At 40.8% G+C, this 26169-nt stretch overlaps 2 protein-coding genes across 19 annotated transcripts in view; one reads left to right on the top strand and one right to left on the bottom strand.

The window, feature by feature from the left end:
- Positions 1-26169, bottom strand: part of LOC121888517 — a 192425-nt gene that overhangs the window by 98228 nt on the left and 68028 nt on the right. For 13 of the 16 annotated variants that reach the window (XR_006093254.1, XR_006093253.1, XR_006093255.1 and 10 more), the window contains one exon: positions 6397-6485. The exons of 1 other annotated variant lie outside the window; for it this stretch is intronic. Coding sequence is in view for 1 of the 15 variants with exons in the window: in XM_042400094.1 (XP_042256028.1) it covers positions 6397-6485 (89 nt within the window). In the remaining 14 variants the exon portion in view is untranslated. Of the gene's footprint in view, positions 1-1967; positions 2038-6396; positions 6486-26169 lie in introns of those variants that run through there. 2 more of the 16 variants (XR_006093269.1, XR_006093263.1) reach the window with 2 other exon arrangements.
- Positions 23079-24627, top strand: pou4f2 (POU class 4 homeobox 2). Of its 3 annotated transcripts, none has more exons than XM_042400085.1 (3): positions 23079-23232; positions 23332-23387; positions 23666-24627. In XM_042400085.1, exons 1-3 carry the CDS (start codon positions 23159-23161, stop codon positions 24625-24627), a joined length of 1092 nt encoding a protein of 363 aa, XP_042256019.1. In that variant the 5' UTR covers positions 23079-23158. The 3 variants fall into 3 exon arrangements, with proteins under 3 accessions (XP_042256019.1, XP_042256010.1, XP_042256002.1); XM_042400076.1 differs by having other exon boundaries at positions 23329-23387; XM_042400068.1 differs by having other exon boundaries at positions 23079-23383; positions 23695-24627.

The raw sequence follows: 26169 nt of genomic DNA, 5'->3' as shown, positions 1-26169 counted from the left end.
AGTTGGAAAATTCTGAAAAATGGCGATTATAATTCCCCAATGCCCAACATACTTATTAAAATGTTTTGTTTTTTTGTCCAACCAACGCCCAAAGATATAGAATAGAAAAGTAGCACATCTTCACAATGGAGGCCCTGAAACCATAGAGTAGTTGCCAATTCATTTTCCATTGATCAACTAATCGATTAGTATTCTAATCAACAAATCATTTTAGTTCTCAACTAAAAACTAAAAAATTATTTCAGTATCTGCAACATACAACAGTCTTTCGGTAAAGCTGCCAATACTACCAATATGGGCAAAGGAGTCAAACACATACACACACATGCATACACACACACAAGCAGGATCAGAGGGAAAGCATCACAGGAAGGGAGTAGTAAGGGAGAGTGAATATCTTCTATAACTTTGAGTTTTTCTCTGTGTTTTATTGGCTGCTGTGAACAGACCCGTAGTCAGCATTTTTATATCTTGGAGGTGTCTTCTGGGCAGGTTTAAGGCAAAACTTGCACTCTGAATGTATGTGTGCATGTGTGTGTTTGTGTGGAAGTGAGGGTGGAGGGTGTTAATCTCCGGCTTTATTCAGAATTCAGAGCATCCAATACCAACAGCAAACAATGCAAACAGACACATACAATCCTATTTGGACTTTTGGGAGATCAAAAATGACTCCTCAAAGGATAACTTTTTGGGTAATTGACAGGACGCTTGTAAAAAAACAGAGAGAACCATAAATAAATGAATAGATGAGGCTTTTGTGTGGTTTTGGGTGAGCATCTGGTATCAAACATACTCACACCTCGCGGATAAAAGCTATGACAGAAAAATTACAACAACAATCAGTTAAACCTTGTACAAGAGGAAAAGCAGTTTCTCACCGGTCTCCAATGGCTACTGTTTGACTGACAGGTTGAGGTGAAAGGTAAGCTATGGAGACCAGCAGTCAAATGGACAGTGGAAGTCTCACCTGCGCTGACGTACAGATAAAAACATCTTACACTGTCTGATCTTCAAAGACAGAGGACTGAGGAGCAGTCATGTTGAAAATGTTCAAAAGTGTTTCTGAATAATTGAAGAGCTCCGGGTCTTCTAATGACGTGATAACAAACCAATGAGCTTAATGACCTGGTGAGGAAAATGTTGGTCCTTTTTTAAAAGGCCTGTGTATTCAAAACACTAAAATTAACGGTTTGATGTGAGAAGGTATTGATCAGTGTTATAAAAAAACAGAGAGCTTCAACTTGATCTATGACAGTTTGTGAGAAAAACAGCTGCCCAGAAGGATCTATCAGAAGAGCTATCTGAACATATAAAATAAAAGACAACACTGATGATCTACAAACTGCTGGCGTAGAAGCAGGCAGCCCAGCTGACTGGAGCTACACCACCATTTGAGCTAAGGGCATTGTGAGGGATGGATACTGGGAGGGAGACATGAATCATATGTCTGGGAATTATGTCCACAACATTTAATATAGTGGGAACGTATTTCTGTTCAGAGCCATGTGGTCCCAGCAAGGCTTAGACGGGGAAAACAAATCTGTAATGGGAGCACAATTGAATCAGGTGTCTGGTCCTCTTAAGGAAATTAAGTTGTCGCTGGAGCGGGGCCACTTAATGAGAGGCAGGCTTGTGGACAGTGACGAATGGAGGGTGACACTGGAAAGAGTGTGAGGCCGCCACAATATCTGCATTTGGACTGGTGATGATTTTTCATCCATGAACCCCCCACCATTCTGTTTCTTTCTCTCTCACCCTCAAACACACACACACACACACACTCATATTCACTTTGTCTCACCTCCCTCCACCCTCCCATTTCCAAGTCTTCATTGGGGACACATTTGATCCCTGTGTGATACTAGCCATTTATTTGCACATATATTCATGGGAATGATGGCAGCTAATAAAGAGGGAGATCTTCTTTCTATGTGTTTTTACATCACGGTGCCTCTTGATGGTGGCCATTATGCGATTTTGATAGATGTCTCTCCACAGTCACAGTCACTCGCAGCAGCAGAATGTACACAGCATGCCCTCCAGTATGAACAGAGAGATATACAATACTATTAAGTAGCAAGGGTACCCCATTCTAATAGAGAGGTACTATAATGTTTATTTTTATTAGATGATTTGATTCGAGTGCATAATCCTCTGATTATGCATTCAATAGGATCATATCTACTCAACCTTATTGCATAAAATATGCATGAGCAATTATGACTCAGTAATACTGTAATTTTAAACAGATGTTATATAAAAACTGCCATTATATGTCCATTTAAAGTTGAAATCAAACAAAATCTATTTTTTGAGTATTTAATATGTCTCTGAAAGGTCTGTGGTTAAGGTCAGCTTGAATTCATGTCACATACAAAGGATTCCAATAATGATAAGTTACCAGTAGTGGAAAACGCATTCAGGTAATTTAGTAAAAGTAACAATACCACAATGCAAAATACCTCTATTACAAGTAGAAGTCTGGCGTTCAAAATGTTACTTAAGTCAATGTAAAGAAGTATTTTGAGTAGAATGTATCTCAAGTATAACAAGTTGAAGTACTTATTGTGTAGAAAAGCCCCGATCAGAATGTGCATTAGTACATATACTATATTATTGTATTATTATTAATAATGCAATAACATGGAAGCAGCATTTTAAAGTTGTTCTTTATATAATGTTGGATAGTTTAATCTATAATATTACACATATTCATTTAAAAGCTGAACATAAAGTACATTTTAATGTAAAAGTAACTAAAGCCATCATGATTTAGTAAAAAGTACAATATTGGGGAGTAACATAGTATAAAATAAAAATATTAAAGTACAAATACCTCAAAACTACAGTATTTGAGTAAATGTTCTTACTTTCCACCACTGCAGGTAATACAACAAAGTGTCAATAGACTCTCAGATTACTGATGTAGTTTAAACACTTGTCTGTTTGCAGAAATATGGCTTAATACACAACTCTGTGCCAAGCACCTTACGGCTACAACCGAAGCAAAAGATTTTATGTGGATCGTCACTGCATACACCATCATCATTTGTGTAGATATACCATGTAACAGCTAGATTTCTTCTTCCCATTGTGCTTGTGAACTATTAAAATGCAGACTGATATGCAACTTGTGAAAACCTCAGCAATCTGTCACCTAAATGGATTATCCTGACGTCAGAGATATTGCCACTAAACATGGAGACATGGAAATTTATACCACAGCAAAATGGCCTTGTGAGGAGGAGTCATTCTCATTCCCATGAGTTGCTCCATCAATGTCTCCAGTCCTGTCTTAAATGGATGTGAAGGGGAGCATCTCTATAGGTTTGATCGTTCTCTGCTGCATTGTCAGTGTTCAAGTGCTAATTTGTTCCTTACAAAATCGAGAAAACTGTCATCACGATTCCCTGTGATGCTTTTGCTCTTGAGAGGGATCTTGAGTATTATGAAGCATTTCCTTTAGTGTTTGACCTCCTCCATTCTTTTCAGTTAAGACTACACCTTGAGAAGCATTTACAATGCTAATTCAGTAATATAATCCATGTGTAGCACAAACAGACAGGAGCAATACTTGACACTGAGGCTCCCCACGTTAAGTAATTCTCTTTGATAACTGACCCGGCATGGTCTACTGTATGCATAATGACAGTACATGGAAACAGCTGTAGTGTGTTGACGATCAATGTCTGTCCTTTCAACACAGTAATTGTGAGGCCAGAGAATGACTGAGTAGCCAAGGCTACTGCTGCAGGATGGCCACTGGAGTGAGTGGCAATTCATATACTATGCCTTTTAAAGTTACACTCCATCCAGACAAGACTTGGGCCTAGATTTAGTTGTGTGGATGGAGTAAGAACAAAAAATCACTGTAGAGTGTGGTAGAATTGTAGGATTCGATGAGGCTTCAACCCCTCCTCCCCCCCCCCCCCCCCCCCCCCCCCCCCCCCCCCCCCCCCCCCCCCCATCTCTCCCAGCTGACTGGGTATGAATAATTGACCCTATAGTCTGGGCCCCTGCTCATTACTGGGGGAAGTGTCGGCCTGGTTTGTGATGCTATGAGGGAGCAGTGTGAGTGCCCACTGTCTGCATGCTTGGCTTGGTTTTCCCCTCCACCTCTGACCACACACCAGTCCTTCATCTTTAATGGCCTGTGCCGTGATCGGACATCCAGCCTCTCCAACCTTCCAGCCTTGCCCACTTCATCAAGCAGGTGAATGGGTGTGCACAGTATCTACTGCCAGACAGGAGTTTTTCAAGAATTCTTAAGAATTCTCTTGTGAATTTAAGGAGTTTTGGGCAGGATTATCAAAGGGTGCAGGGGTGGGCGGGGGAGTGAACACTGACATACAGGAAAGTTCTGTGGGAAAGTTTTCAGGTACACACTCAAACTAGAAGAAACTATTCATGGTCTTAAGGTGAGTACTCTACTTGCATGGAGTCATGACTATTTCGATATAGAAGTTGGGAAAGTCATCTTAAGAAAAGTTGCACGGGCCGCAGTTGTGGATGTGTACTGTATTTATATATCTATGTGTTCATGTGAGGCTCTGTACAGACTGTGGCAACAAATTTCCTTGAAGGACAATAAAGAACCTATCTATCTATCTAAAGTAGTGCAGCGGCTAAAATATGAATACCCAAAAAATTCACAGCGCACCACCATAAAATTTAACTCAAAAAATCATGTCAGCAAAAAGAAAAATGAACTTAAACTACAGTGAATCTGACACATCTGTATCCACATAGGAGGGACAGATATGGCTGGTGAGTGAAGCCACTGAACGCTGGTGAGGAAAACAATGGCTGACGATACACCCCCCCAATACATCAATCAGACAGGTCTGTCAGCTCAGCTCCCTGCAGAGAGATCCATGGGAAGCAAAAGAGGGACCACACAAAACACGGAGCCTGCAAATGAGAAGCCACAGTATGGATTGCTGCATGATGAGCAGCCAAACTAGACAGAGAGAGGGGATGGATGAGGAACATGTGTCGGTCACGTTTACAAGAACGGTAAAATAGGGATTGGGTAAGTATGTGCCTGGTGCTTTTGCGGTGTTTAAGAATGAAAGAGAAAGACATAAACCAAAAACTCAACAATCTGTTTTAATTTAATTACGCTTACTGAATGTACTTTTTGTTTTTAATTGGTTTACTGCACTTAGTAGTATCAGCCAGTCAAATAAGCATCTCACAAGCAGTAGCTGAAGTTATTCCCCAGCAACCAGTACACATTGTCCTCACCAGAGTAACAATATTGGTTGGTTGAACACAGCCTATGTTGATATCATTTTTATTGTCCAAGAACGACCTATAGGTTACTCTTTAGGACCCTTCGCAATTGTGAGAGTAATTTTCTACATAGCAAAGGTGGAAGTAATGTGACAAAACTGCAAAACTCTTAAGGGGGAGGTCAGGGTGGATGATTGGGTCAATGGAAGACTACAGTCAACATTGGTTTCTCTCGAATCTTTGCATTTGATTTCCCAATCGTAACCATGACCACCATCATCTCCTGACTTTGACCAAGTAAGTTGCCAAGTAAGTTAACCAAACTTTAAGCATAGAAGTGGCAGATTAAAAACGCTCAATGGAACAGTCATACAGTCATATGGATTTTTTTTTTGAGACACCAACATGTTACTTATTATGACTGCAGCAAGCTACAGGTAGCAAACCATTGGAAAAACGCAATGACACTGCATTTTTAGAGACAGTGTATTTGTGTGTTACAGGGAGGAGGTCTGCTGTTGCAACAAATCTGTCAATGGCAAACAGTAGATTTCCCTTTTTGGGGTATTCTATTGTTTTCCTTAAACTTCCGATTAGAGCTTCATAGTCAAAATTCATGTAAACTTATTCAATGACCATTTTTTCATGTGGGTAGAGATTGGCAGATCCTGGAAATGGCCAGTCCCACAGGGATAGATACAGTTTGTTTCCCGGCAGGATGACAGTGATGAAGGGCTTTACATTATCACCATTTACTTTTACTTTTGAGGCTTTAAAAGGGAGCTTAACTATGACCACAGAATGACATTAACAACATAAAACAGCTACTAAATGTTAGGTCTGAGGAAATTTAATAATCACAATTCTTCCAGAAAAAATAGTTTTAAGACATTAGAGACATTTTTAAAGAGGTTTACAGTGACAGTAAGTACTATATAGGCCAACTATATGTTCATATTAACATTTGATTTGTCCTTTAAGTAAACAGTGAGTATCTAATACCATATGTAGAAAAACATACAACCGTGCAAACGAACAGCTCAAAAATCACTGAATTCATTTCCAAGTATCACACCCAAATTCAGAGTACGTTCAGGAGAAAACGTGTGAGCGGCACAAGTTTCAGTCCACAGAAACAAAGAGAAATGAGAGGTGTCTTACCCACAATATGGATGAAGGAGATTATCAGAGCTGTTCCTGGTTGTTTCATTGGTCGCAGGCAGCCAAGGATTCTGGAGAATATCGCAGAGCTGTCATTGTGTTTTCAGGGAGGGGGGGGAGGAGGGAGAGAGATTGTTTGAACTGGGAGTAAACGCTGTGAAAATGGTGGAGCTGGCATATTTACACCCAGGGTCTACACAGGGGGATTACATGCAACGTTTTTATGTCACCCATTTGACAGCATCATCTCATGGAGGTTTTGAAGGCTCCCCCTCATTAGCTGGGCTGGGGCTGCATTTAACACAGCTTTGAGTTTATAAAGACAATGGCTGCCAAACCTCAAGGCCTTTAACAAACAACAAAGGAGAGGGTAACAATCAAAGTGCCCCTGTTTCGTTTTGCCAAACTTGAGTGAAAAGTCGCCAGCTCGTAAAAAATGACATTTACATGACAAGTGGAGAGCCCCGAGTGGATCTAAATGGATATAAGTGAAAAATGAAGTCAACCTAATTGTGCCTCAGCGGGCTTGTTAAGTATCCAGGGTGAAGGCATGCCATTGATTGAATGTAACTTTAAGACACAGTTTAACTTGTTATTCATTCTTCAGCCCTCTATTATATTTATACGCTTTGGTCAAGAAATTGTATCACTAGCAGACAACGGCAAAAACAATGACAATAATAAAAATGGCAAATGCCATTAAAACTTGAGAAAGATGAAATGTTGGGTGGTTTCAGAACAAACTGCACAGCCTCAAGCAAACAACACCCACTTCCAGTGGTGACAGATGCATTCAGGTTCATTCATGACAAACTTGTTAGCAAATAGTTTCTTATTTACACATCCAGCAGTTACAGAGCAACATTATCATTTATCTAGAGTCGTGTTTCCGGCAACCTGCTGAATGTAAGTCCAATATTCACTCTCTTTTAGCTCTGTTTTTGGTCTCTACCAACTCCTGAGGTCCAACTCTTGCTCTTTAGTGGCTAAATTCTCATTTATGTTCACAAGCTAACCGCTAACTGTGTCTGTTTGCCATTTGGTGCTGAGCAGATAGTGTACACACTCTTAACATTATGAGAGCAGTGAGAATCAACCAAAACAGTAGAGGTGTCTGCTGGAAAGCTAAACAATAAGCTGAAACTCACTGTAAAGCTCTGTTACGCATTGTTGTAACAGATCATAGCTGCTTTAATAAATAAGAAGTAGTAATACCACAATGTAAAAATACTCATTACAAGTAAAAGTCTTGAATTCAAAGTATTTGTTATGCAATATGAGTTATTATATATTTTATATTATTGGATTATTATTAACAATGCATAACATGTAAGCAGCATTTTAATGCTGTAGCCTGTCATGGTGGAGCTAATTTTCTCCACTTTATATACTTTTGGGTAGTTTAATATATAATACTATGTCACATTTCATAAACTGGTCATAGGTTCTGTATGAAAAATCTGAATCAATATAACTGTTGAATAAATGCAGTAGAGTAAAAAGACAATATTTCCCCCTGAAAAGAAATGGAGCATAAAATGAAAATACTCAAAAACCTCAAAACTGTACTTGGGTAGAGTACTTAAATAAATGTACTTAGTTGCTTTCTACCGCTGCTTATTTCTGCATGTTGTCTCTGCTATTGTTTAGCAAGACTACATCATCTATGACTTTATGTTGAGATCAAAGTATTGTTTAGGATATCAGAGAATCAGAATATTTTGTTCACCGTAGACAAGACAGCATACGAAAACAAAGGTAAACAAAATAGAAAAAGTGGATGTCACATGTGCAAATGGTAATCATGGTGTTATCAAATATGAAAATAATTTCACACAGTTAGATCTTGATATGAGAGAAGCCAGAAAAACAAAGATTTAAGATATTTTGTCTAAAGATCTGGAAGAAAATCAGGTAAAAACAGCTTAAAGGGCCTCTCCATTTACTCTTTGTCTTTCTTTGCCTTCTCCTCAAAAGCAGCACAACAACCTGCTTGTGTTACAACCTCTCTTGCTGTGACGTTTAGTCACAGCAAAGTATTTACCCACCAATTACCCGCAGATACCCTTCCTCTCGTTATAGCTGGGGCCCCATGAAAGGGAACAAACAATAACAACAGTGAAGGCTCCTCAGCAAAGAGACACATTATAATCTGGGCAGACATGAGAGAAGAAGGGTGTGGAAAGAGCTTGCATTGATGGAGACGAAATCGAACTTGATTAAAGAGCAAACAAAACAAACCCCTACAAAACACAAACACTCCATGCACTTTGTGAATGGGCCCGCACAAAGCTAATATGTAGCTACCCGGGCGCTCCTGAGGAGGCAAGATGAAAAAGACAAGTGTTTAAAAGGAGAGATCTTCCTCTGTTTGGCTGACATATTTACACAATTATGTGCAGAATCCAAAGCAGTTCAACCGGCGTTTCTCCCTCTTGACAAGTCACAAGAAGTTTAGTTTTTTTTTTTTCCTCACCTCCCTTTATACTTTTGTGTCAAGTTGATTAAATGAGAGTGTATGACATAGATCTGCAGGGTAATGCCATCTGCCAGTGTCATCATTTTTCCTGATGGAGTTACACTGACTTAACCAACTCTCTCTCAATTAATATTAAGGCTGTTACACATTTACAATGAAGCCCTTCTGCTACACTTCTGATACCTTAAAATACGGGTTTGATTGAAGCTCATCTAATTGCTTTATTTACATTATGAACAGCATTAAACAAAATCTTCTCTTAGTCTCATATCAATTCCTACAGGATGATTAAAAGCATCGCACCTTGGTTTGTTAAGCCATCACATTTACAAGTACAGTAGATGTACAGGCACATAATGAAAGAGTCTGTGCAATAAAAGTACAATAAAATACATGGCATGAGATATAATGCTATGGGCAATTAAATTCAGCTGCACAAAAGGACCACACAGCCCTTATACATATTCACTCTCCCGCTGAAATCCATAGGAATTGCTAAGTCATCTTCCATGTCTCTGAGGCATTTGCGTACAATGGCACTTTTATCATATGCTTATCAGTGGTGGCCCCTCTCTTATAGAGCTCGATCTTTTGGCCCCTCAATCACGGAGCATATTACTCCTCTGTCAGAGCAAAGCACTTCCTAACGACAGGGAGGCCAGCTGGGACTGAGGAGAGGGCAGGAGGCACATGCATTAACATAATAATCCAACCACACTCCCACAGGCCCCGGGGCCAGACAGCATATTAGGTAGGCCCCCCTCATGAAGGTCCTTGCAGAGAAATAAAGCTGCTTTACGGTGAGCCTGTCAACCTGTGGCGAAGGCTTGGCCCTACCTGGGCTAATTGTTGACTGACCAAAAAAATACATGTCACTGCTAGTCCCACATGTGTAAACGGTGATCTTGTTACATGCTCAAAAATGCTAAGCGTTGGGTAAAATGAGGTATAACTTAACCTAGTTCTGAATATCTCATGATGGATTAAAGAGAATAAGTAAGGCTGTTTCTTTCTCTCCCTCTCTGTGCGCACTTGCTTTGTTGCCTTCTACATCACATTGCAACACAACATAACCCAGTAGCCTGACACATATTCCTGAGTATAGGAAGCATCTCCTCGCCTCCTCATATTTACTGAAGTGAAATGCGGAGAGACATAGGCTTTGAGGACAAGAGAGACCGAGAGGGGAGAGAATAAGGGGGCTGGGTGTTGGTTCCGCAGCCTTCCCTGTGGCATAAACCGGGGAACGTTAGCAGCGTGCACTGAGGCCTGTGATCCTTTGCACTGGGGTCCCATGGCACCTTGTGTGGCCTGCACATTTCTAACCACATGAGACAGTTGCTATCATTGCGTCAAAGCCATCATAAAGCAATGCAGCTGCTGTGTAACACACTGCTTTTGCCTGAAGACAAAAGGCAAACAAAAAAGCCAATGCACCAGCAACTAGAGAAAGTATTTAAAAAAAGACTCAAGTTCAGCTATTTTGAGAAACTTCAGCCTCTGCCAAACCCAATTCAGCGTCACATCCACTGGTAGAAAGTTCATATAGAGAAGAGAGGCAGTAAGTAATGCATTAGGAAACCAGCAGCAAAGAGCTGTGTGGAGCATTTTCTTTAGGAGGCCTGTCTAGCAAAGTCTGACTGTCAGAGCACCTCTAATGTGAATGTCCCACTGACTGGTACTGTAAGGCTGTCAGTCGCTGGTTGGGGTCCTTGACTGAAGACTCTCACTAGCAGTTCACACACAGTAGTACCTCAGTGGCGAGAGAGAGGCAGGCAAGGAAGAAGAGAGGAGTGAAAAGAAAAAGGATCTCCACAAATCATTTTGATCAAGAGACAAGGTAGCGGTAAGGTAGACCTCCCCCAGCCTCCGCCCCGTGAGGAGACAACTCTCTAATTGGTGGAAAGGGCAGCCTGTCCGTGGCCGCATGTGCTCTCAGATCTCTCCCAGGACAGCCGAGGCAACGTGCCAATTACTGCCAATTGTTGGCCTGTGGTTGAGATGTGGACAGTTGTCCACATGGAATAAGAGTGAAGGCCTGGCAAACGCTCCTGCTGATGCTGATATCGTATAACAGCGATATAATATGGTGCTGTTAGCCCACAAACTTTCATAAAACAAGGTATTCCTATTCCATTTAAGAAAATCCTTTCGATTTAGTGAAAAACTAAGAAAAATTATCAAATACAATCCACCTTTCAACACCTGCAGCCATGTGGGGTGTGAGCAGCTATTCAAAGTCAGGCTTCTTTAACACCACCTGACTGAGCCTGTACTTTTAAAACAGCCCCAATATAGCCCAGTTTAGTAGGGCCAGCAGACCATTATGGGGGTCCTCTCAGCGGAAGTTGAACATATACTACTTCATCCATTATCCATTAGCTGCTCATCATGGTATAGGTCAGAGCTGGAGCACATCCACCTCTAGCAGTCAGACAGAAGCAGAGAATAGCGGGCCTTTACAACTCCGCTCACCCACAGCTCATAACAAGGAAGCCAGAGAAGTGTAGCAGAGAGGAGGGAAAACAGTCATAATTCTTGTTCAACTAAAAATCACTATAATGCTCTTTAATTGTGTAGGCAAAAATCTTTTCAAAAGAGCATGGTAATTTTACCCTGTTAAATTATTCAGCGCACATTAATAACGGTCGGGGCCGGGGTGGACGAGAGCGGCTGTTTTAGGAGTGATGAGCTGCCGGAGCTGGGAGACAGGATCTCACTGAGGCAGTTTTGCCTCCTTTTAAAGTTACATTTTCGAGTAAACGACATTAAAAAAAATGACCTGGAGTAACCCTAAAAGGTACTGAGACTGGATGTTGGTGCAGGGCTTTAAATACACTCAGGAAAGATATCTTTCTCTGGAACAATCTTTTCTTGAGAAGTTTAATATGAACTGAAATGGGTAATATAATAACAACCGATGAATATTTCTGGTTAATTTGTTAAGTGTCAGCGCATCTTGAAAACTATATGGCTCAACTTACACAAGACATTAGAGAAGGGGCTTATGTGTAGAAGTTTAGCATCCCTTGTCGCAAAAAAAATGTGAATATAGAGTGAACAAAAAGATATAAAACATGAACACTACAGGAATGTAAAAAGGTTGTCTCCAATATAAGCCAAAAACAATGAACCCTCAATATGTCTCTATTGAAAATTCTCTTCTTTGTTGGTTGTTCATCTGTGTACTTCAAACAGTGAGAGCTGTAGTAGAATAACAGATAAAAAGAGAAAAGGTCAAAATCAAGATCTGATGAAGGGCAACATTCACTATAGGCTTTGAGGGATTCCAGCCAACTGATGGCACATTCAAGAGTGCAATGCAAATGAGAATCTGCATGAACCATGCACCAGCAAAGGTAATATACATAATTGGGGGAAGGGGTAGTGGGGCATGGTGGGGGGATTCTCCATCAAATGCGGACATGAAGCAACACTTTCTATACTTAATAATTAATATAATACAGTGCGCACACACACATTGCATGGGATGCATATCATCCATCCGTTGAACAATGACTTTTAAGTGCACTAGAACATAGTGAGCCTGACAAAATATGCACAAATGTGTGTGAGATGAAATACGCCTCTTCCCCCCATAAAGATGAAAAAAAAGCAACAAACTCCTTCCCTAGGCAGAGAGAGCTTAACTATTCTTCTCAGTTCAAAGTCAGGGGTCTACTCTAAATATTTGTGTATTAAACATAACACATAAGATGCAATAAATGGAGGACTCTAAAAGAAGTGCAGGGCCTGCAGGAGAAAACAACATGGAACTGCAATGCTTCTTAATGTCAGTCTGACTAACACAAACAACCATGGTGAAAAACAAGCCAAGGCTTCAAATCTTGTAGAAAGTATAAATCAGTGCGACTCAGATGCATGGTGGCTACAGTTGCTAAATGAACTGGATATGCTGGCCTTTACAGATTTCACCTCCTCGTCTGTGTTAGTTTGAGGACAATAAAAGTACGAGCAAAGCACTTATGATTAAACTGTTAATGACATTTACACTCCAACACAGTTGAATCAGTTCAGTGTCAACACTTATAGCTTTCGAGGTATGCATCAAGGGCCAGTCAAAGGAGGCACCATACAGCATGATTAAATCTAAATTCGCTGACTCTTACACTGTTTGTTTGTTTATTGAGGCAAGTCAGGGGGTGTTCTGAGCCTCAGAACTGCATTTAAAGCTGATCTGGCTCCTTCAGACAGTGCTGCATCCGACTTCCTGTTGTCGACTCGCAGTAGCTACAGAAAAACTGCTGCTGCAGCCTTAGACAACCTACAGCACTTTGTATGCCGAAAGAAAAGAGTTAATTAGAAATACAAATTCTCCCAGATTGTTATTAATGGGAACTGTAGAGTAAGCAACACATATTTTGTGCCCATAAGTAATTCTCAGGTATCTTTGATCTGTAGCCCACAGCGGATGCTGCTGCGTGCCGCTGTCTGGCTTCTGGGACTCTGCCAGCGCCAGACATCTGGCTACTTTGTTATCATTGGCTGATCTGCTCCCGGGAGGCCACTCTTGTGACACCAGGCAGAGAGTGTCCTGGCAAGGAAAATTATCAGCACATTTTGAGTGGATTAGAGTTCCAAAGTGGTCTTCAAATCTCTACAGGGGTCTGGTGAGCCATGCTCTACTGGGGGTTCCTCAGGGCTCTGTTTTGACACCACTGTTGATTTGAAAGGCAGCGAGGGTATGACTCCCACTGTTGCATCACAGGTTTCAGGCAACATCTTAGGAAGTGAAAAAAAGGCCCCCAATTATGATCTGTCAGATGTAGAAGGGAAAAATGCACCAAAGACTTCCCTTGATTAGTCTGGAGATTCTGAGTAGCAGCAAATGTTTGTACGAGAGTGCTGTATGTCGTTTATACTCCAGTGTCATATCTAGCAAAAATGTATTAAGCATGCATTCGTTTTTACTGACTAATGCAGTTTTGTTGTTCTTGAGATTCTGCAGCTATGAAATTTTTCAGTCACGTTCATAATACTCTTGCCTTGAGCTTTTTTAACTCTAAAGGAGTTAAATATGACTCCATCTCAAAGGTTGCGTCTAACAATCCGTCACACAAAACACTTGTTTAGAGGTCAAAGAAAAGAATGCTGCCTAAGCACTGGCTTAGTGGAGGGAAAAAAAAAGCCATGATGTGACAATCTGAACCTTATTCACCGGATTGATTGAGGTATCGTGTCTTCTCTCTTTTTTCTCTTGGCGTTTCCATTTGTGAATACAAAGCTGCGGTGACCCATAAATATTACATGGTGTGGAGATGCAAAGCAGGAATTAATGACTGGGGTGTGTGTGTGATAGAGCGTGTGTATGGCAGGTCCCTATGGGATTCTGCTTAGACAGGCGGGCATGGTGAGGGTGTGGTCTCTCTCTCTCTCTCTCTCTCTCTCTCTCTATCTATCTATCTCTTCTACACAATGTAGGCTGTATTTTTTCTCCACATCTCCACTGGGCTGTAGGATTTTTGACCATTGTGCTGCCCTGCCTGTCAGTGGCTCTGTGGTCGCCCACAGTTCATCACTGCTCTATTTGTTCACTCAGTTATTCACCAACCTCTTGTGGGTTATTTTGCACAGAAAGATGACTGCAGTTTGGCTTAGTATTAATTAGTGCTGAAACAATGAATCAATTAACAGATAAGTTGATAAACAAAAAAATGTTGATAATTAATTAAACATTTAACAAGCAAAAAATGTCATGTTTTAGCTTCTCGTGTGAGGACTTGCTGCTTTTCTGTTTTATATTATAGTAAATTGAATATCTTTGGGCTTTAAGCTGTTGATCAGACAAAATAAGCTATTTAGAGATGTCAACTTGGTGTCTGGAAACTTGTGATGGACAGTTCCCCTGTTTTCTAACATTTATTAGACTAAATGATTAATCGGTTGATCGGAAAAATAACCAAGAATTCTCTTTTTTCTTACATTCTCGATTCCAGATCCTCAATTATGAAATTTTACCGCTTTTCTTTGTCTCTTATCATAGAAAACGGAATATTTTAGAGTTCTGGACTGTTGCACAGAAAAAAAACAGGCAATCTGATGACATCTTGGCATTTAGGAGATTTTGATGGGTAGTTTTCACTATTTTTATTGCCAGTTGAATCTTTAGTTGCAGCCCTACACTCTGTTACACACAAACATACACACACCATACATTCATTTATGCTAAATAAGCATGAGATACAACATGACCAGTTTGTTATTTGACAGCATGAACCAACTTGCTGACCGAGATCCGATTACATTCTAATTTCCCAACATTGTCATAAAACATTGCTAACATGTGATTGGGTCACACTGAGGTTATGACAAAATAGTTGTATGTGTTTACAAGAAAGAGACAGACATGCAGAAAAATATAAAGATGGAGAGAGAAAGAGAGAGAGAGAGAGAGAGAGAGAGATCGGCTTTTCCTCTCTGCTTAGCATGATGAATCGGTTGAGGAGGGGCCACTTGACACCTGTCACCTAACCAGCCAGGCACAATTACCTCCAGGGGGAGGACGGGGGACTTGCTAGAGAGTTGCGCATAGCTCCCAGTGAAATAGACGAGCGTTTGAAGATCATTAGTGTTACAGGCCTTGTCTTCGTGGCCCTGTCCAACCTCCTGAATGGCTCGCTTTGATCACTGCGCTGCGTTTTTGTCAATAGTATGGGTACACTGCATAAATTATAAAGTTATACACACAAAGTCAGCAGGTAAAATGACACACTCAATTTCTGTTTCGGCCACAGATGGGGCAGCTGATTGCAGGTAATGAGCGTCATCATCACGCTGCAGCCAATAATGTGCGGTGGCCGAGCTCTCATGTTGCTATCATGTTCGGGCCAATGGCTTCCCAGAATGGCACTCGTGTTTTCAAGTGCAACAAAAAGAAAAACAATGTAAAGCTGTTCAGTGAAGATCTTGCTGTTTAACTGTGAATTCCCACATCTATGTCATTATAATATACTGTATGTCTGTCTTTTTAATAAACATAATTCAAGACTTTTTTTGGGTTGACTAAGGTTTCAGGGTCTGACAGTGTGAGACAGGTAAATATGACAAATTATAAATAATCTGAGGCTGTTACAGATTAGGTTACACTGGTAATATTTTCAATTATTTAAATAAAATAGAATCAAAATTTTAAGTGGTGATAAATAATATATGTAGCATATTTTCCTTATATAGATAGAACTCTTCAAAAATGTATGCAATGCACTTGGTCGAATTAATTCAGTGTTTTGAAAGACAGAAAACTGGGTTCCAATCTAAGCATGAACTGAAATTTCATCCTTAATAGAAAAGAATATACCCATGTATAGGTTGAAGGACAGTTCAAGATTAACAGTACTGAAGATTTCACAGATGGCAGACATTCAGATATGTCACACACACACACTGCACAACTGCAGCGGTGTGCCCCTTAAGTATTGTGTTTGGCAGTGCACTGCTGTGGTTCCACTGAAGAAAAATGATCATTATAGCTGATGAGGCAAGGGCTCCGAATGATGACAGTGTGACAGCAGAGAGCTTTTTAATTTGTCGGATCAGATTGTGACATGCTCCATCACAGGACGCAGGAAATCTTTTCATTTGTGCAGAAGAAAGGGGGAAAGGAGGTCAATTAGCATCAACCATTAGACAACCCAGTGACAAGCAATATATTACTGCGTGGGACAGTCAAACTAATGAGAGAGGCAGCAGCAATGTTCATCCAGGTTGGATAGAATTCTGCAATCATCCTGCTACATTAATCACTTGTATAGCACTTGACATACGCATTCTTTATAGTCACATGCTCCGAGGTGTTATTCCTCGTATACGCCGCCTTCCTCACCATCGCGTTCGTTGTCATATGAGGTCAGGTTTACTCAAAGGAACGTCTGTCATGTCAGACGTTTTCCTACAGAATCACGTGCATCCACACGACATCAAATGCAAGCAGTTTACAGTAATTCATGCTTTGCTGCATGGTTAAATTTTAAACTTTCTGGTTTTTTTTCTGTCCTGTCATTGAAGGCTGATCAGTCAAATCTGGTCAAAAACAGCAGGATATTTTTTCAGATGTATGAATGACCATACTGTTTCAAATATCACAAAGGCTTCCACCAATATGATCCTTGCCAAAAGCATCGAGAGAGATAGAGGGAGAGGGAGAGGGAGAGAGAGAGAGAGGGAGAGAGAGAGAGAGAGAGAGAGAGAGAGGATCTCATTTTATCAGAAGAGACAATCTCAAAGCGTTTTTTCCCTTTGCCAGGCAGGGTTTATTTGACTGGCTGTCAGGTATAACGTGCCTCTCTTGATATTGATCTGAAGTACCTAAAGGTATGTGACATCATTATGAGGCTTGACCTTATCATCTGCTGCCCTGCAGCCTATAGGCAGGGCTGGACCAGAATCTAATGTCTTCCCCTCAAAGGTTGGTACCTGGTGCGTAGTAGGGAAACTGGTGGTGATGTTATTTGTTTTCCTGACCTCGTGGCACACCTCACTCTCACGGCCTCTAATCAGTTAAGGCCTGAGGTTGGTTTCACTACTTGACCAGGTTAGCTGGCTTTGCTGCTGGTTACTGTAATAGTCCACATTAGTGATGATATTGACCATGATGATATCTGGAATTTATTAAGTTATTATTATCATTATTATTATTAAGTCAAGCTCAACCAACCTGAGAGACTCAACCCTATTGACAGACTGAACTTAAGTACCGGATGATTTCTACAAAACTCAGAATTACAAGACTACATTTTTTTTAATCGTTCAATGTAAACGTTTTAAAAATTCTTTCTTTTTACAGTTTCTATGCATGGCAATAGTGGTATGATTAAGGTAAGGGAAAGACAGCGGTTATGGCAAATAAACTATGGTTATGGTCAGGCAACTAAAGGACTTGATTAAAGCTACACTAATCAATATTTTCATATTAGCAATGGATTAAGTGACTACGTGTGATGTGAAAGGGGTCGCTTGTAGTGACAAACCCACAGTTTTATTATCACTCAAATCTGCAGTTCCCCTCAACTCCACAGAACATTTTAACTTCTTTCAGCTCATTGTTTTGGTATTACAGCCCGCAAGGTTACTGTTTTTATTCACTCTCACTGTTCTCATCAACCTCATTTCCAACAGCAGGAGGCGGCTTTTTCAACAGAAAAGCTCTGATAAACCCACTGTACCCTACCTACCTAGCACCAAATAGCAGGCAGACAGTCGGATGCAGCATCATAGTGGAGCATTTAGCAGCTACACAGCCAGATATTTCCATTATGAGTTGGTGGAGACCAAAACAGAGCTATAAGGAGAGTGAATAGAGGACTTAAGTGATCAGTGACTCCAAATGAATGCTAATGTTGCACAGTGTCTGTTAGATGTGTAAATAGGCAACTGTTTGCTAGCACGTTTGGAATATAACTTTATAAGGGGATTATATGTCAGTTTTGGATAAAAAAAACCTTGTTCCACTGCCCCAAGTGGCCAAAAAAATGCTGCTTCAAGGTTTTTTTTAAAAAAAAGAGTGACCATTAATTGTTTGACAAGTTGGATGCACTACATGCCATCCACCACCCTGGTCTTCACACCTATACTTTCCACTTTGCTTCATAAACAACAAGTTAATTTCTTTATCGGTGCTGAACGTTGGTATTGGACGCAAATTGTGTGCTGCGGAATCGTCCGATATGAGCATTATATTTCTAACACTGGGCTGAGATCATTTCATATAAAAAGACTAAGATTGAACTTTCATGAATGCTGTGATTCCTGTTGCGAAAGTGATGTTATGCCTGAAAATTGTGACAAAAGTGGGAGCGACTTGTGTTGTTTGAATTTTGCACGTTTCCAGTTATGAACTTGACCTAGTTATGAACTGCAACATAGAATATCGCAGATATAATTAATTAAAATTACTTGTTCTTTTATCAGAAACAAGGCCTGATTGGCTTTATGTCATCATTAAGTGTTCATTATAATCTGCCTTAAGCCAAGATGCACAAACATTTCAGGTCTTATGAACTATTTCAGGAAAAGTGGCTCTAATAAAATGTCACACACAAATTAGCAGTTTTGTATCAACGCATAAAAAGTCATTAGAATATCCTGAGAACTGTTGATGCTTTTATTTAGCGTAGAGATCAAATAGAAAACCATCAGAGAGTTTGTATACCGCTTGAGCTGCAATTCAAGTGCAGTTTTTGAAACCCCTTTCATTATCTCAAGTGGTGAGCTACTTGTTCCCTCTGAGAGCTACAGTACAGTGTGTGACATTTAGTAAATCCTGAAGGCTTGTTGTATGCATTTAAACAACACATTAAAGCCAGAATGTTCCTTGTGGAACCTGTCACATTTCCCAGGTAAAGCAGATGAATAAATAAAGCACCGCTGTTAGTGGCTGAAACACCCCCTTTTCTTTGTGTGATTTGCTGTTGCCTTGAGTTAGATCCTGATCTCTTTGTAGACCGTCTCCCAACAAACATTGACCTTCTGCTCCGACATGTAAAGAGCTCCACGAGATCAGAAAGGGGAGGGGGGGAAAAGCTGTGAATAAAGGCATCACCACTGCGAGCAGCCAAGAGACTTCATCCACTTCACTCCACTCTTCTCTCTCCCTCTCCTCTGCCTCTCAGTGTAGCTTTATCTCTGTGTTCAGTCTAGGAGCGGAGATACCTTGTTGGCGGCACAAAGGAGCGGTTCTGTAATAAAAACAGCTGTCTCTGGTGGTCTCGGTGTAATTGGGATTGTTAACGTGGAGAGCTCCTGAGGGAGACTGAGAAGAGTATGTCTTTGTGTAAAGCACACAGACACCTCTGCAGCACTCCTTGATTTGGATGTAAGTAAGAGAGTGAGGAGGAAAAAAAGCAAACAAGTCACCTGAGTTATATCAAGCCTTGCTGCATGTGCTCCCTCTATTTTACTTTGGCTTTACTTTTATTTTTAGACAGTGCAGATTTATTTATATGTAGTAAAGCGCCTTGAAGTGAAAGACTTTTTTTTTTTTTTTGCGGAATTCCACCGAGGGTTTATGTTTTTAAAAGCAAGGTATGACTGCACCTTGCAGCGTTGAGACAAGTCTTTTAATGATAGCAACATTCCCTCCAATTACTGTACTGCGTAATGACACCAATTGAGGCATAACACGCTTAAAACTGGAAGGGCATTTAGCAAATTATACAGTAAATTTTTAAAAAATGACACAACAAATGCAGACCGATCTCAAGGGTGTAAGATGTTTCTCATTTCGAGACCTTCTCATATGTTTAATTATTTAAAATATATGTTATATAGTAATATTATGCTGAAATACCATCGTCATCAGTGTATTTGGCTTTTCTCAATAGAGTCTTATGAGTTACATTAATGACTTTTTTCTAATAAATTATTTAAGATAAAATGATACATTTGCATATAAGGTGCTATTGTAGCCTGTATAAGCCCAAAGAAAACACATTCAAAAATTATATTATTTTGCCTACTATTCAAAACCATTACTATATAAGCCACAGAGTGGTTTCTGATACCTACTGAAAATATCTGGAGTGCCCCTTAATTGTGTTTCTGTTTGCCATGGCAGGTCCTTCAAAGGTAATTCTGTTAAACAGTCTGACATACTGTCCTCCCTCAAACGCGAGGAAGCTGTTGGCATAGGAAGTAAAAGCCTTAAGTAAGTGAACACACTCACGAAGTGTTGAAAATGTACTTCAAAGTAAATTGCTTGGGAGCAGCCCGGGCTGATTTATTTGACTTAAGATATACTTTTTTGTGTGTTTCATTGTGGATGAAAATTTCATACACCGATTTAGAGGTGGTGAAATATAAATGATTTCTTTAAAGTTTCATCATAAATCAGTCTGTCGGTATATGTGAGCAGACACTGATTGCTCCTTGATGTCTCCTGAGCCTGATCTCTGTCTCCTGGCGTCTGGAGGTGGCTCCAGCAGCGCCTGTTGTCCCGCTAGGGGGGCAACATATTTTTTGCAGCTGGATGGCTCTCTTGCAATGTAAAAACTGCTGTGCAGCAACACCAACAAGCTTTTTGTCGCAGCCGTGGGGACGTATTAAAAGTCTAGGTGCATCAAAATAACAGAACAAAAAAAAAAAAAAAAAAAAAAAAAAAGGGGGGGTGGGGGGGGGGCTTGTCGCTCACAAAGACCCGCCGTATTGTAGGGAGCGCGTCTATCGCAGGTTCACGCTGGAACATCTGTAGCCTCGGTAAAAAAAAAAAAAATGCTTACAGACTTTTATTGGAGCGGTGCACAGGATGTGGCCACGTACCAGGGCGGCGATGTGTAGCCTATAATTAGGATAAGACTTAATAATTTCCAGTCAAACGTGGGAATTTAAAGTAGAGTCCCCAACATTACATATTAACACATTTAAGGAGATTGGGGGATAATTCCACTCTGTTAAACACACTCATCATTGCTTCATACCTGCTACAAGATGTGTCACATTTCCGTGTGTGTGTGTGTGTGTGTGTGTGTGTGTGTGTGTGTGTGTGTGTGTGTGTGTGTGTGTGTGTAGAGAGAGAAAGAGGAGGAAATGCAGGAAAAGGCATTGTTTTCTATAAGAATAGAAACAAACCTCCGACTGTTACTTCCATCATAACAGTTATCTGATCTCATTGTCGTCTCCATATTAAACAAATGAGATACTTGTTAATTACAATGTGATTAAACCTTTTAATGATGTTACCGATGATGTGGCTTAATTAGAAGAGATATAAGATAATAGCCTGCTATGACAAGCATATAGATTTGCAATTAAATACTGCTAATTATCTTAAAAATCCACTTTTTTTTAAAATCGTCTTTCGTAAAGTAACTGATGACATTTTTGCGCCCAAAACACAATTCATAAAACAATACAAAATATTACAAAATAGGTTATAATTTTCTCACATATTTTAATAATTTGTCTCTGGCATTTTCCACAAGTTTTTTTCAATATTAAGAAAATTGTCATAGCAACAGAGTAGAAAAAATAGCAAGTGACAACATGAAAAAAATCCTAAATTTTGATATAAATATAATCTGATCAGCTGCCAGTCCTATTAGCTAACATATCTGTTTTTTAAAAAATAATAATTTTCTCTTGACTTGCAAGAAAATCTAACTTTACGATAATAACTTTGATTTCTTTTGTCAAAGCGGTTGGAGTGGAGCTGTCCATGGTTTTAGTATCTCTGCTCCTTCTGGGACGCACTTTGTCTGTCTAGCATCACTTCAATTCTGTTTACAATACTCAGCAATAAAAATAATTTTTCAGGTGCAATAAATCGGAATTCAAAAAAGCCTCTGAACTTCGGAAGACCTAGTAGTGGTAACGAGGTTGGTGTTGGTGGTGAGGAGTAGAGTCATTTGAAATAAATGCCTTGTCGCAGACTGCCCATGCGCAGAGTCCCCAGCGGCGGCGGCGGCGGCGGCAGCGGTGGTGGTGGTGGTGGTGTGGCTAATGAAGAATAATAAATCATGAAAGGGTTTTTCAGGTACAGCTGAAAAGAGTGTGTGTATGTGAGAGGGTGAGAGACTGAGAGAGCTGTAGAGAGAGAGAGAGAGAGAGGGTGTGTGTGTGTGTGTAAGAGAGAGAGAGAGAGAGAGAAGGAGAGAGAGAGAGAGAGAGAGAGGCGGAGAGAGACTCAGTCTGCCCTTCGCCTCAGAGCAGAGGCAGTTCGGGTCCCCGCAGCATTCAACGTAGTCGAAGAGGTACAGTACAGAGACTGTCACCACCATCACTTCTCACGTACGGTCATTTCAAGACGGAAACTTTTGACAAAAAACCAAAGCAGGTCAACGAAAGCGACAACACTTTTAAACTTGAAGTATTTTGGAAATCCTAAGAGACGGGAAGAAACTTTTTTTTATATTTTTTTCTGGCGTCGTCTATGAGGAGTTCTGCCAAAAAAACAAAAAAAAAAAATTCCAAGGCAAAAAAATTATATTTAAATAACACAAGTTGGGCAGAGTTGAAGGAGCAAAACAGAATTTTTTTTTTTGAACAATCGCGCCACAGGTCCACAAAGGAAACGGTATCGGCTGCGCTCAGTTGCATGGCGTGTTGGTGCCTGCGATATCTCATTTGCAAAAGAGACGAGACACCTCCATACCTCCGCTAGTAATAATAAATAGATGTGATAACTTCAGTGTTGGACGACCGTCTTCTGCCTACACTTTATTCGACACTGACTTGAGGTTCCTGCGAAGCAATTGGGCTTCAACTCCCGACCGAGGAGGCGGAGTCTTAACTTATTAAAAGGAACTTGCTGAGGCTTGGACGCCCGCAAATATGATGATGATGTCTCTGAACAGCAAGCAGCATTTTGCTATGGCCCACACCAGCTTGCCCGAACCCAAGTATTCGTTGCATTCCTCCTCATCCTCCACTTTGACTTCCAATGCACCTTCATCCTCCTGCTCGTCCTCCCGACACAGCAGCACCATCATCAGCAGCAGCAGCAGCAGCGGCAGCAGCTCGGAGGCGATGCGCCGAGCCTGTCTCCCAACCCCACCGGTACGTATTCTGCATAATCACTGCTTAAAGGCACATTTTGACAGCCCACTTTTTTTTTGCTTGATGTTTTTTTCATGTCTGCACAGCAAATCACCCAACACCTCCATATTTTTTTCCTCTGCTCAACTTATGTATTCAGTCGGCTTTGCCTTTCGTATTAATTTTTATGACCTGGGATGTTGCATGTGTCTTGTTTTGTGTGCTCCTTTTTTATGATTTCTTTTTTTCACATTCTGGAAATGTTTTAAACCGAGGAGTGGAGGGAGAATTCCCTGCTGACAGTTATGTGTGCATTCTATTTGCAATTGCAGAGCAATATATTCGGAGGCTTGGATGAGAGTTTGTTGGCCCGGGCTGAAGCTCTAGCGGCGGTGGATATAGTCTCGCAGACCAAGAGCCACCACCACCCTCCACATCACAGTCCCTTCAAGCCGGACGCAACCTACCACACCATGAACACTCTCCCCTGCACCTCGTCTTCCTCCTCCTCCTCCTCGGTGCCTATTTCTCATCCGTCCGCCTTGGCTGGCCACCACCATCACCACCACCATCACCACCACCACCAGCCTCACCAGGCACTGGAGGGGGACCTGCTGGACCACATCACGCCGGGACTGGCACTAGGAGCCATGGCAGGACCGGATGGCTCGGTGGTTTCCACGCCTGCGCACCCTGCCCACATGGCGGGCATGAACCACATGCACCAGGCAGCCATCAACATGGCTCATGCCCACGGGCTACCACCGCACATGGGCATGAACGACGTGGACGCCGATCCAAGGGACTTGGAAGCCTTCGCAGAGAGGTTTAAGCAGAGACGGATCAAACTCGGGGTTACCCAGGCGGATGTAGGGTCAGCTTTAGCCAGCCTGAAGATTCCTGGGGTGGGCTCCCTCAGCCAAAGCACCATCTGCCGATTCGAGTCCCTCACGCTCTCTCACAACAACATGATTGCTTTGAAGCCCATTCTGCAAGCGTGGCTAGAAGAAGCCGAGAAATCACACAGGGAGAAACTTAATAAACCCGAGTTGTTCAACGGCGCGGAGAAAAAGAGGAAGCGCACGTCGATAGCCGCGCCGGAGAAGAGATCACTGGAGGCCTATTTTGCCATTCAGCCGCGTCCCTCCTCGGAGAAAATCGCAGCAATCGCAGAAAAGCTGGACCTCAAAAAGAACGTGGTGCGGGTCTGGTTTTGCAACCAGCGACAGAAACAGAAACGAATGAAATACTCTGCATGCGTCTAAAAAAAAAAAAAAAACAAACAAAAAAAACACCACCCACGAAAAAGACTTGGAACTGCTTAAGAGACGATTTGTATCATATTTCCTATCTCACAGCTTTTTTTCAATCATCGATGACTTTGTGCTTTGAACTTCGAAAAATTCCTAAAATTGAAAAATGACTGAAAAAGTCGAAAAATCTCCCCCCCTCCTCCCTTCCTCTCTTTCCTCCCACCCCCCCAACACTGTCACGTCTTGTACTCGCTGAGAGGGAGATGTGGAGTCAAGTAAAGCGTCGTTTGACAGAGCAAGTAAGACCACTGTTTCCACACTACTTACTATGCTTCACCTTTTTAATGTCAACGCAGTATGACTTACAGGACTCTATGCTTTCATTTTTATTTATGATTAATTTCACATGAGGACTATAGTTGGCGTTAGACCTCGAGCAGAAATACCCCGTTGAAAAATAGCTTTGTTATTTCCAAACAAACGGGGGGCTAGTTGAACTCAAAGCACTTGGTTGGTGACTATTAGTGTATTTGGCTTATAGGATAAGCTAAAAAAATTTTCCCTCCGAGTTCATGACGATGCAGTCTGACATTTATTCAGGGTCCATGAGGGGATTAAGAGGACAGCACACTACTTGGTCTTGAAAGCTATATTAGATTACTGCCAAATAACCCTCCTTGTATATTAATAATTTACTTGTCACACACTTCATTTTGTGTCTAAATGTGTAATTAATTCCACTTATTTTGTTACCATGTGTGATCAAAGTCGAAGATATCAGGGATCTATTTTAAAGATACCCGGGGTTTGGACAAAAGGTAGGGTTGTTTATTATTAGGCCTCAGTGTGTGGGAAATATCCAAATAGTGACTCACTTGTAAGGATTTCACTCAATTTCGCAATTTAAAAAAATTAATAACATGTTTTGTTTTGTATTTACCAGCTGCAATAAGTTTACAATCCAGCGTGGGCCGGTATCTTATGAACTATTTATTGAGTGAGGTCATGTTTACTTCATTATATATTTATTGGGATTCCCCCCCTCCTCGTTTTGCCTGAGAAAATCAAATTCTGACAGCAAGTTAAGCGTGTTGTTCTGGTTAAAGGGAAACGACTGTGAAATATACAGTCACCAATTTTTTTATTAATTTACGACTTCTAACGTTTGAGATGGTACAATCGAGATATATATGAGATAGTATTCTCTTTTTAAATTATTTTATGTATGTTTTCTGCTATTTATTTGTATAAATATACGCGCATCATTATGAAGTCGTTGCTTGTTAAAAAAATCACCTTGTTTAAGTAATGTTTTTTCTTGAAGAGAAAAGAAACAGCTTCATAGAAGTATACGTGTACAATGTAAATATTTCATTGGAACCAGTCGATGCACATAAATATATCCGTACAGGTTTTTGCTGTATTGCTGTTTTAGCTGAGGTAACTTATTTCTGTAATGTATGTTGCTTTTGGTTCCCTGGTTAAATAATTCTATTAATTTATTACATCCATGTAATTTTAATTTATTTAATTATTGAACTGCAATATGTGTTT

Source organism: Thunnus maccoyii, chromosome 2 (assembly GCF_910596095.1).
Source record: "Thunnus maccoyii chromosome 2, fThuMac1.1, whole genome shotgun sequence".
Classification (NCBI taxonomy): Eukaryota; Metazoa; Chordata; class Actinopteri; order Scombriformes; family Scombridae; genus Thunnus; species Thunnus maccoyii.
The sequence above is the reverse complement of the archived record's forward strand: the minus strand, read 5'-3'. Positions and strand labels throughout refer to the sequence as shown.